Source organism: Micromys minutus (genome assembly GCF_963924665.1).
Source record: "Micromys minutus genome assembly, chromosome: 33".
NCBI lineage: Eukaryota > Metazoa > Chordata > Mammalia > Rodentia > Muridae > Micromys > Micromys minutus.
In genome coordinates, this window is record NC_137968.1 from 43753 (window position 1) to 56714 (window position 12962).

Sequence of the window (12962 nt, forward strand, 5' to 3'; positions counted from 1 at the left end):
TTTATAATATATATTTTATAAAAGGTAAATTAAAAATACTTCAATTGTTTATATATTTATTTATTTTATATATTATACATATTGTATTTGGTATATGATTATATGTGTATTATATATAATTCTATATAACTAAATCCTAGTTGAACTAAATCCTAGTCCTCTGTAAGAGCACCAAGTGCTCTTACTCATTGAACCATCTTTTTGGTTTGCAGAAACAAAATAACTGAGAGGAAGGAGGTGACAACAGTATTTAGTGTAGAGAAGACAAAGATGTTGCCAGTCAATGGTTCTAGGTGGGTCTCCACAACTTAATCAGCCCCTAAAGTTAATAATGTAAATCCCATGTTCTATATTTTGTTTTCTCCTTGTCAGAACATAAATACATACATTTTCTATCCTCAAACTCCACAGAAATATTTATTGAAACAGTACCAAATGAACTTTGTTTTGGGTAATTTAGTCTCACCGTGTATCCCAGGCTGGATTTGAACTGGAGATTTTCAGTCTCAGGCTCTCAAATGCTGGAGTTATGCTTGCACAATTCAGTATGTGGATTTAAAATGTGCACTTGTGTCAGTGTATTTGTCCACACGTGTTTAAATATGTACAGATGCATGTGTGTTGAGTGAAACCTTAAAGATCAGTTTATAACTCCATTTTATGGGCAAAATATCTATGACATGAGGATGCAAAGAAGAGAAAGGAAGATAATGTGGAAGCAACGTCTGGGCAAGGCTGGTGCTTCATCAATGTTGTGGTAGTCGATTAAAGCTACTCAAATTGAGTTCCTTTCTACTCACCCCATTGTTCTGGGTTCCTGAATAAAAACAAAACAAAACCAAAAACAACACACACACAGCCTTTCATTTTAATATACCTTAAGCAGCTCAATGGTTGGGCTAATCTAATCCTCCATGCAGCTAGCACACTCTCCCCTTGATATTCCTGAATTATTACTTGCTAAAACCCATATCCCATCCTGGCCATTTGAGACCCAGGCCTGCAGCCCCTCCCCCAGCCCCCAAGTCTTATATATTGGCAGTCTCTTTGTCCTATACTTCTCAGGCCTATATCCTCTCCTTTCCTATCATGGTTTTAAATCCTCCTTGTTCTTTTGGTCCCCTTGCCCACAAATCCTAAAGTATTAACTCTGTCTTTCTGCCTAGCAGTTAGCTACTAGCAACGTTATTTACCAATCAGGATGAACTGGGGACAAAGACCCCAGTTGTACAATTTTGGGAACCCAATAACATAATACAAGCATTACACCAACTCCACAACACATCAGTATGAGTTAATTTTCACAATAAAGTACAAAGACTAGACCAAAGTCCCCCAAAGGTGCTGAAATAAGTTATAACAGCTCTATAGCAAAATCCCTTAACTTTGTAGGGAAAGAACTAACCGCAAGAGTCAGCCTTTGTCAAATATGTGACCTCACATCTGTTTTAGTGACAAAGCAAAATATAAATGTAAGGAAACTACAAACTAATTATCCAAAAAAGTATCCCTTCTTGTCCAAATTATAAATTTGCAAGCATATACAATTAAAAAATAGATTAACCACGAATTATCTTACTTTGGTAATATTAGAAGCTTCACAGAGACTTTTATTACAATTACATTTCATACAAAGTAAACAAACAGGACATTTTTTTCTAGTATAGGAGATTTAGTCAGAATTTGAAATTACCTAAGTAGTTTGTCCCAAAACATTATATCAACAGGCATAAAATGTTGCTCCTTAGAAATGATTCAACTCTTCATGTTCAATTATTAACACAGACAAGCAAATTTTATAGCAAAAATTATGCACATTAATATATCTGACATCTTAGATTCTAAAATGCTGATTTTTTAAAACCAGTATTTCTATATTTTATGCTTATTAATTTGTGTGTATGCGTGACAGTGTGAGCATGAACAGGTGTGAAGTTGGAGGTTTTGGGAACAACTTGAGAGGTCAATTTTCTCCTTCTACCATATGGGTTCTAGAGATTGATCTTGGGTCACACTTGGTGGAAATCACCTTTACCTACTGAGTTATCTCAAAACCCTATATAACCAAATGTTTAATATATAATCATATGTTTAATAAATTTAGCAAGTCAATGAAAACATTTATGTTTTAATATATATGTACTTTATTACATATTTCATGTACAGTCATCTAGTATGTTTAAAGAGTGAGCAATCATAAAAAAGAAATACGGTCACACACTATTGAAGTAATAAAATACTCAAACTAAATAACAGCATATATTAGATTTATTAGGTCAATATATAGCTTAGCCGTAAGTTCTAATGATGGCCATAAAACAGCAAGGGGTTGTCATCCAGAAAGATAAAGAGTTGGTGAAGGAACAAAATAGATATATCTCCCACTGGGAACTAGAGCTTCAAGTTGAAAAGCTGAGGTGCATTGCCATCTAGTGGCGAAATTTAAGTCCTTGTTTTACAGGGATTCTTGATTTGCATTTCTCTGATGACTGGGGATGTTGAACATTCCTTTAGGTGCTTCTTGGCCATTCGGATTTCCTCAGTTAAGAACTCTTTGTTTAGCTCCGCATCCCAATTTTTAATAGGATTATTTGATTCTCTGGAGTCTAACTTCTTGAGTTCTTTGTATATATTGGTTATAAGCCCTCTATCAAATGTAGGATTGGTAAAGATCTTTGCCCACTATGTTGGTTGCCATTTTGTCTTTTTGACAGTGTCCTTTGCCTTACAGAAGCTTTGCAATTTTATGAGGTCCCATTTGTCGATTCCTGATCTTAGAGCACAAGCCATTGGTGTTCTGTTCAATTTTCTCCAGTGCCTATGTGTTCTAAGTTCTTCCCCAGTTCCTCTTTTATTAGTTTCAGTATACCTGGTTTTATGTAGAGGTCTTTGATCCACTTGGACTTGAACTTTGTACAAGGAACTAAAGGTGGATTGATATGCATTCTTTTGCATGCTGACTGCCAGTTGAAACAGCACTATTTGAAGATTCTGTCCTTTTTCCATTGAATGTTTGGGAAATGCAAATCAAAACAACCTTGAGATTTTACCTCACACCAGTCAGAATGGCTAAGATCAAAAACTCAGATGACAGCAGATGCTGGTGAGGATGTGGAGAAAGAGGAACATTCCTCCATTATTGGTGAGATTGCAAGCTGGTACAACCCCTCTGAAAATCAGTCTGGCAGTTCCTCAGAAAATTAGACATAGTGCTATCTGAGGACCCATCTATACCACTCCTGGGCATATACCCAAAAGATACTCCAACATATAACAAGGACACATGCTCCACCATGTTCATAGCCCCCTTATTTATAATAGCCAGAAGCTGGAAAAAAACCAAATGTCCTTCAACAGAGGAATGGATACAGAAATTGTGGTACATTTATACAGTGGAGTACTACTCAGCTATTAGAAACAATGACTTCATGAAATTCGAAGGCAAATCGATAAAACTGGAGACTATCATCCTGAGTGAGGTAGCCCAGTCACAAAAGAATACACATGATATGCACTCACTGATAAGCAGATACTAGCCCAAAAAGCTCAGAATACCCAAGAAACAATTCACAGATCTTTTGAAGCTCAAAAAGAAGGTAGACCAAAATGTGGATACCTCAATCCTTCTTAGAAGAGAGATCAAAACACTCTTGGGAGGAAATACAGGGACGAAAAGAAGAACAAGGATTGAAGAAAGAATCATTCATAGACTGCCTCACCTGGGGATCCACCCCATGTGCAGCCACAAAACCCAAGCACTATTGCTGATGCCAAGAAGTGCTTAATGACAGGAACCAGATACAGATGCCTCCTCAGAGGCACTGCCAGAGTCATACTGATACAGTTGAGGATGCTTGCAGCTAGCCATCAGACTGAATATGGGAACCCCAATGAAGGAGCTAGAGAAAGGACTGAAGGAGCAGAAAGGGTTTGCAACCCCATGGAAAAAGCAACATTATCAACCAACCAAAACCCCCAGACTCTCAGGGAATAAAACAACCAATAAAACAACACAAGGAGAGACCCATGGCTCCAGTTGCATATGCACAGAGGACAGCATTGTCTGGCATCAATCGAAAGAGAGGTCTTTGGTCCAGTGAAGGCTCCTTTTCCCAGTGTAGGGGAATGTCAAGGTGCTGAGGTGGGAGAAGGTGGTTTTGAAAGGGAGCACCTTCATGGAAGCAAGGGGAGGGGGATAGGGGGTACAAGTGGGGGGGGAGTAACATTTGAAATATAAATACAGAGAAAATCAAGAAAAAAAAAAGGGATTCTTGTTTCTAAAGGAAAGGGGTATGTAATTTATCTTTCCATATTGACCTATTTTAATCCAGTAACATGGCTGCTCTGGAAAGAGATCACATCTAAAGACCTCCTAGGTCTGTGTCTTCTGGGTAGAGTGCAGTGGAATCCAGCTGAGTTCAGCAGCTGCTTTGGTTGAGTTCAATTCAGAGGCAGGTTTTACTGTTGGGATGCAAGAGTCGCCCCACAAACCATATGCACATTGATCTCAGTCAGACAGGGATATATTATTGAGAATTCACCCAGAGAGCTGACTGTGACCAGGAATGTTCCCCAGGGCCAGTTTATATAGGCAAAACCCACAATGAGCTCATGTGCAGGTTCGGGAATCATGCCCAGTGGTTGGTTTTGACTCAAGCTATTTTGGCTAGCTAGACAGAACAGTTCTGAACTTTATTCTGATTGGTCCAAGTGATCATGGTTGTGGAATTTAACATTAAAAAACTTAGAACATAACAGGGTATGTGGTCAACATGACCCTTCTCTGAGTCAAGCACTTTTTCCATGTCAGTAACAATATGAAATATCTGGCAGGCATGAAAAAGAAAATGGCTACAGGTATGCTGTGGGGACTTCAACATTTACCAGTTTTACAGAAACAGGATAGACAGAGTTGAAGAATTGACTAACCAGAGAATAGAGCCAAAGAGAAGACTGAGCCCCCTCCCTCCAGTACCATCCCACCCTGGCACATCAAAGCATTTCGGGGCCAGGCACCCTCCTGCACCAAGGCCAGACAAGGTGGCCCACCCAGGGGAATGGGATCCATAGGAGGAAACAAGTTCAGAGACAGTGGCTGCTCCAGTTGTTGGGGGTCCTAATGAAGACCAAGCTTCACATCTGCTAAACATGAGCAGGCAGCCCAGATCCAGCTCCTGCTCACTCTCTGATTGGTGGTTGAGTCTCTGGGAGCCCACAAGGGTCTGGGTTAGTCCGTTTTGTTGGTCTTCCTGTGGAGGTCCCATCCTCTGTGGGTCCCTCAAACCTTCTCCCAATTCTTCCACAAGACCTCTAAGCTAGTTCTTAAAGGAACGTAAAAGCGTAATTTGCCTTTGTATTTTTGTTGTCTTCCTAATGGCTGATTTGTTATTTATTATTTATTACTCTAGTTACTTATTACTGATAATAAGCAAAGGGGCATGTGCACCTGCACATACATAGGTAAGTTATATAATCCCATATTGGAATACAGACTTTTTCTAAATGGCAGGATGCAAAATAAATCCAGGTAGAGAACAATGTTCTGAAAGGCTATGTCCCAAGTCCTGGGTAATGAACCTGGGGTAAATTCTCCCTTCTTTCTCCTTTTGAAAGCTGATGGCCCAACTGTTCAGTGATGGTTGCCTGATCCCTCATCTCACACCTGTATAGGCCTTGATAGGACTTCCCAGGAGTCCAGAAAAGGGAATCTAAAGCTCACTATTCAGCTTGTATAAAATGTTGTATCTTTCGGTATGCTGTCTAGTTATCGAGCCAATGAAGAGATGATTAAAGCAGCTCCTTTCACCTCCAGTTAAGCAGTAACCAAAAAACATCTTAGAAGTCTGGAAAAAAATATGGCAGAAAAATGATAACAAAAATTATGAGAGTAAGAGTTTGAATTGAACTCAAATAATCCAACAATGGTTACAACAGACATTTATTTAAAGTGAGGCATATGTAGAGCAAATAATTCTTAAATTGTGATTCAGGTTGAAATAACTTCATTAAAAATCTGGTGAGATCAGGCACATCCACAGATCTTAACTACAAGATCACTTCTTTGCCCATTCTTCTCTCTCCTTTCTTTCTCGAATAACCTCTTTCAGATAGGGTTCAAGGTAGAATTTGTCCTAAAGAATAAAGAAGAAAATAATAGGCCTTATTAAACCTCCAGTGAAGTTCATTGCAATGAATTACTGTTTGCTTGTTACCTAAGAAAATATAATCTGAACCTCTAGGAAAAATCTGCTTTTTAAATGTAAAACCTCAGAAAGATCAGGCAGTGAGCTGGTCAGTAGCTGTATAATGCTTCTAGGCTTGCCTGGTTTCGATGACTTTTGAGGACAGATGTCCATGCTCAGAGCTACAAAATCATTCAACGGACTTGATAGAACTAAAACTCTTTTCATAGAGCAGAAACCAGAGTAGAGGGAAAGCCACAATGGCTGAGGAGGCAGAAAATCTGAATTCTAGCCCAGGCCTTCCATACTAAAGACTAGATTAATGATATCAGAAGTCATTTCACCTCCAAGTCTCACCTTGTTGTTCTTTAAAATTGAGCTGACAGCTTTCTACTTCACTTGGCTGCTGAAATGCTACTTATGTGGCATAGAACACTGAACAAACAAGTGTGTTTCTCCTGTTTCTGATACTGCATCTTGAGTGGCCAACACTGCTAGACGCATCAAACCTGTTTTACCTCCTCATATTTTGTCCACTGATCCTTAGGCAAGATCTGATGCCTCATAGTCAGGTCTAGGGCTCTCTTAATTCGAAACATTCTGTCATTATAAAGGTCCTCGGGAAGCCTTCTTATGGCTTCTTTTACATCTTCAGTTTCATGTAATGTATCATCTCGCATTAACCCTGCAATAGGAACAGAAGAACCAGATTAAAGAACAATCTCAAAAAAAAGAGATTTCTGTTTGTTTCCCATTTTTGACATAGCCCCACTTTGTAGCCTTAGCCACCCTCAAACTCATAGAAAACCGTGTTTCTTCCTACTGAGCCTTAAAATCATTTGCCTTGAAGTGACTATCTTCTTGCCTCTGCCTCCCCATTACTAAAGTCACATAACTCACCATATCTAGTAGGAACTTTTCATGTGCATGTGTGTGTACAGGTACATACATGTGGAGGCCAAAGGGTAAAGCTGCGGTATCAGTCCTTGAGTTTTCTCCTTGTTTGAGATTGTCTCTGTGCTGCTGCATAAGGTAACCAACCAACTTCTATAGATTCCTGTCTCTGCTCCCATCTTCCCAGAATAGCACACACTGGGACTACAGCAGCTTATACTGTGTCAGTTATTATGTGGTTCTAAACTCAGGTCATCAGGCCTGTGGAGTCACTGAGCCATCTCCTCCATACAGTTTTTCTTTTCTAATGAACAAAGTATCTTTATGTCTTAAAACTCAAGATTTGCTCGAAAAAGCACCAAATTACCAGGAAAAATGGAAATCAAATGCATTTTAGACCCACATTATCGCTTGAAGAAATACGTAGGCTTTTTAAAAGTACTCAGAAAAGTCCTGTTTCATATGAAACAGTTCAGAAAGCAAATCCTGACCTTGAAGCCATATGAACCGGATCTCTTCTTCTAATGTGAGATCAAGATATTATGTAACTAGGACCAGGGAGATGGGTGGCAGGTGAAGGTACCTACTGTACAAAATTTGATCCCTGGACACCATGAAAGAAGGAGAATTAACTCCCAGAAGCCCCCCAGAATTCCTCTAACCTCCACAAGCACACCCTGGCATATATGCAAATGATATATTATTTTAAGTATCTCTTTGAATTATAAGAATTCTTTTAAAGCACTGAATTCAGGAACAAAAGGAGGACCACAGAATGGATACTCACCCAGTTTATTGAATCCTGCAGCATTATAATACCACTTTCGAAAACCATCCAGCCACTTGCTTGATGCTGCAACTAAAATTACCACACTGTTAGTTGCTACAATATAGTTACAAAGGGACTAATTGGCAAAGAACCAGTTCTCTTATAAACCTAAGAATAGGGCTGGAGAGATGGCTCAGCCTTTATTTCACTCATGACACTGTGGAACAAATGGTAAACTCAAAACTAAAGGTGTGTAATAGCCACAGGTACACTTCCTGCTACTTGGGTTCTCAAAGTCCAACATCTGTCCACCCTGACATCACCAGGTACCGTTAGAATCGGAGGACAGGTGACAGGAAAGGATCTGAAGCATTTTTTCAAAGGAAGGGGAGCTATGAGAGTCAGGTTAGGTGGCAAGCTTCTAGTCTCCAAAATTTTTAGTTTACCTTGTCTTATTTGGCTATCATCTTTAAAATTATAATTTTAAATAATTAAAGTTTATAATTATTTCTAGAAAAACTTTCACACTATCAAAATATAATATCAAAATAATATTTTGATTTAAGTATCAAAATATTAGTAAAAGAAGCCCACTTTCCTTTTCTCAAATAGCAAACTGTTCATTAAGAGAATAATAGTATCTGAACATGAATAAGGAGAAACACTCGATTTAAATTTCTTAATGTAACAGAGCACACCTGTAATCGCAGCCTGCAGGAAGTTGAGACTGTGAAATCAAGGCTTGTATAAACAAACAAACAAAAACTAAAATAGGGGCTGGAAAAGTTCATGCCTAGCATGCAAAAAACAAAACAGACAACTGAAAACTCTTTGGGTAATAAGGCTGAGACTAAGAGAGGTTACTGAGAAGAGGTCAAAGAAGCAGGAAAGTGCCTAATGCTGACCAGATGTGGTACAGGAAAGGAGATAGAACACATTTAACCTTTCTTTTTAAAATGTGAGGGATAGGGGAGGGAACGTGTGAGTGCCAGAGGACAACATTAGGTCCTAGTCATCTTTTTTCATTTTTGAGATGGCATCTCTCACTGGCTTGGAACTGCCAAGTACTTTAGGCTAACAGGCCAGTGAGCCCCAAGACCCACCTGTCTCCTGGTCCCTAGCACTAGGATTAAAAGCATGGACTAAGGCTGGCCTGGAACTCAGGCTTTATTTAAAAAAACAAAAACAAACAAAAAAACCCCTCAACAAACAAAATGGGTTCTTTGAATTGAAATCAGGATTGTACTTACATTGTAAGGCAAACTTTTTATCAACTAAGCTATATTCTCAGTCCCTAAACTTTCTTTTAAAATTTTGTCTAAGGCTACTTTCTTACCAGAGAAGAAAAAAAGAAGCTTCCTCCTCAATTATCTCCTTCTGACTTCCTACTCCTTAGTACAGACTACTAAGTGGCTTCCTCTAGCCTTAGAAATTAGAAGTCATACATAAAATTGTTTCTAAGGGAAAATTAAAATAGTTAAGGGCTAGTGTTCAATTGGTACATTGCTTCCCTAGCACACACCACAAAGCCCTGGACTCTAGCACTACATAAAACATGCATAATGGTGAATTCCTGCAATTCCAGCATTTTTAGGGTGGAGGAAAAAGAATCAGAAGTTCAAGGTCATCCTTCAATACACATCCAATCTGGGCTACATGACACCTTGGCTCAAAAAATAAAAATATTTTTTAAAAGTCCATAGGAACCAAATTGTAAACATTGCAGTGGTTGAGATATCAATTAATATTCACTTAACACGTATGTGTCAGACACTACTCTGTTCGCCCTTACCACATTGGCTAGGTCAGAAGTCTGTTGCAGAAAAGAAAGTAGGCTTATGTAAGAATTAAACTCAAATAAATAGAATGCCTTAAATTTTGTAAGGTTCCTTAAAAGTGTATCAAATGGGTAAAATGGATGCCTTCAGAATTTCAGGGGCCATAAGAAAAGTATCAGTATTGTTTTTTAAAGACTATTGCAATTTATACCGTCAGAGGACACAGATTAGCTTTAAAAAATAGGAGGGGCGGGGTGAGGCGCACTATTTGATGTGAAAACATTCTGGCATTCTATCCCATGACAAATTTGTTCTAGTGCCTACATTAAACGAAAGTCCTTAAAGCTCTGCAGCTCCAGCTCACGGTCCAGATATGCCAAGGTTAACCTGAAACCTGGCTGTAAACCTATCTTACCTCCCTTTATTTAATTCTTCTGAAGAGCTCGAGGAGCTGCACGCGGGCTCAGGTGCTTTTTGCTCCGATCTGTCACTCAAAAGGCCCGTGTCTGACTCCAAATGCCCCCAACTCGCTGCGGCAGTCTTCTGCGGACCTCCTCACCTCCCTAAGCTGTTCCAAGGCGGAGGGGAAGGAGGCCGACCGCTGTCAGACACGGCGGGCTTCTTCCGGCACAGGTCCCGGTTCTAACCCCCGGGCAGGACCGGCCTGGCTCCGCAAAAACTGTCCTTTGAATTGCTGGGCCACCTCGTCTCTTATCGCAAACTAACTACTTAGCTAAAGCAAAAGGAGAGTAAGTTCGGGAGAAAATACAGCTTCTCCACAATACCCAAAAAGGAGGAGCAGGTCACTTACCTGCAGGTCGGCCCGCCATTTTGACCTAAGAGTGAAGCGCTGCCTTCTGGGTAAGTCCTAAAGGACGCGCCGGGCTCGCGCGCAGGCGTCCTGCGTACTTTCGGAGGGGTGGGGGAGGGACGCCGGGGAGCGGCTCTGACGTGAGAGGCGTTTACGTTCAGTCTCTTATCTGAATGGACTCCACACATTAGCCTGATCTCTTGTTACAAGAAGCATTCTTCGTGGCACGCTGGGAGAAGTAGTGCGAAATTAGTGTTATTCAATGCTCGGTTACGGGAAAGAACTTTACGGTATAAACGGAGCCTTTGCTTGGAGACTGCCAAGGTATATGTCGTAGATGATTTTCAGGCACACAGCTCCTCGGTATGGATGGAGTTCTGCAAGACCTTACCCAAATCAAAACAAAATATTTAACCTAAGATATATTTAGAGTTTGCGAATAGTATTAAAAGCAGAGCAAGCAAAAAGACTGTATAGACTATAGACTTACAAGATCTCAACACCAACATGTAGAGGCTAAACATAAAACTAAGGACAAAAAATGGGGTTATTGTTGTGTTTGACTGTGACTTAATAGTGTTCTTATCATGCTGCCTTTCAGATTTAAGTTGAGACCTAGGATAGCATAGAACTGTCTCATGAATACAAGATGTTATTTAATGGCTTTACTTACAAGCTCTACAGTTCCATTACCTTCTCCCCTTTTCTTCTGTGTCTGTTGCATTGTATTGCTCAGCTCTGGTAGTATATACAGTGGCCACCATAAAGTCTTAAGGAACAAATACGTACATTTGTACATTGCCACATTGCTTTGCAAAGGGTACTCATTAAACTCTTCATCCTGACAAGTTTCGGCGCCAGGGTGAAAGAGCCTAAAGGGGAAGATCATATGTCAAGGTATGTCAAAAGTATCATATATCTAAGATAGTCACAAAGTCCAGTCTTATGCGCAGTAAGCCTAAGGCTTGATGGTTGCGCGTGCTTGTTAATGTTGGTTTGAGATGTTTTAGGGGATTGGGGAAGTGACTCAGTGGCTACAAACACTTGCTGCTTTTCCAGAGGACCTCAGTTCGGTTCCATGGTGCAATGTAAAGCAGCTCATCAGTACCTGTAACTGTAGCGCTAAGAGATCTGCTGCTCTCTTCTGGTCTTGTGGTTGCCCTCGTGCATGTGTGAACATTCACATATACACACAAATTACTAAAACAAATACTAAAAATATTCTTTAAATGTTTAATTCTTTCCTCCTAGCATAGAAATTACACTGCTTTGACTCTTTAAATTTTAGACATTTTATATGTGATGCATTGACACATTACACACACCTGCAAAAAAAGTTTTAAAGATTAATCTTCAATATTTCTTCCCCTTAGTAGACTGCTAACACCCAAGTCATAATCAAAGTGTCTAGGATACATCATTCTGTATCATTAAGCCACTTTTCCTCTCAAGATAGACACCATCAAGAAACAAACCTTTAAGTTTTAAAATTGCTTAAAATTTTAGGATTGCCCACAATAGCAGTGCAGTTAACCTTTGTGTGCCTCTGTTTGTATGTGTTTGTGTGTCAATATCTGTGCATGTATGTGTACATGTATGTGTGTAAGTATGTGGATGCCAAAGGTCTAAGCTCAGTGTCTTCCTCAACCACCCTTCACCTTGGCTTTTGATAAACGATCTCTCACTGAATTTAGGCAAGATTCGCTGGCCAGTAAGCCCAAGGGATCCTTTTTTCCCATCACCCCAGCATTGAGATTACATGTGCATTAAAGCCCTCAGTTATTACTTGGGTGCTGGGGGTTAAACTGGTGTTTCCATGTATGAGTAGCACTTGCCTGATTAAGTTAGGCTAGCTCCAAGCTAGCCTATTCCAAGTAGATTGGTCATAAAGGCAAAATGAAGTTCCCAGACATAGACAGACCAGGCAAATCTTTGCTTTTTTTCTCAGGTGTTTTATTTATTCATTTTACCCCTTGGAGAACTGATGAAAACACATCTATATCACATTAGACATGTATTTTAGAACCTTAAATGTCAAGTCAGTACGTAATCAGAGAGACGCTGACTATATCTGGCTCCTAGCAATCCTTAGTTTCAGGATTATCTAACACACATGTAACTCTGGTGTACAATAAACCAATTCTGAATCTAGTGGCTCAACACAGGTTATCTCCCAAATTGACTCAGCTGGGTGTTTCTGCAACGGTGGGAATACTCAACACTGCTGCCTTCCTCATATCACTTGACATGCTAAACTGGCTGGATTTTTTTTGTTTTGCTTTTTGTTAGTCATCTTTCTCTTCACCCAATTTCTCCAGTTGGCCTCTTTTACAGAATGTCTCATGATTCCAATATTCTAAGACTAAAAATAATATACAAGTGGTTTTCAAGATACTGCTTAATAGTGTTGAATGGGCCAAACCATACTGACCCTAAGTTACTATAGGAGAGAACTTCCTAGTGACAGTACCAGGTATGGTTCACTGTGGTGCAGATAACTAAGGTCCTGGTGCTTCACAGAAAAAGAA

The 12962-nt window shown here is 39.7% G+C and overlaps 1 protein-coding gene across 1 annotated transcript; it reads right to left on the bottom strand.

Annotated features, from left to right (window-relative positions):
• Positions 1-5921: 5921 nt before the first annotated feature.
• On the bottom strand, positions 5922-10489 carry UQCRB (ubiquinol-cytochrome c reductase binding protein). The gene is made up of 4 exons (XM_080909489.1): positions 10435-10489; positions 7864-7935; positions 6701-6867; positions 5922-6131 (listed from the first exon to the last, which is right to left on the bottom strand). The coding sequence occupies exons 1-4, from the start codon at positions 10451-10453 to the stop codon at positions 6054-6056; spliced, it is 336 nt and encodes a 111-aa protein (XP_080765615.1). The 5' UTR covers positions 10454-10489; the 3' UTR covers positions 5922-6053.
• Positions 10490-12962: the final 2473 nt, after the last annotated feature.

Coding starts and splice junctions, on each gene's coding strand:
- UQCRB (XM_080909489.1), bottom strand. Junction 6,868..7,863: donor TGCAGGATTCAATAAACTGG/GTGAGTATCCAT, acceptor TTCCTATTGCAG/GGTTAATGCGAGATGATACA. Junction 6,132..6,700: donor AGTGGACAAAATATGAGGAG/GTAAAACAGGTT, acceptor TTTATTCTTTAG/GACAAATTCTACCTTGAACC.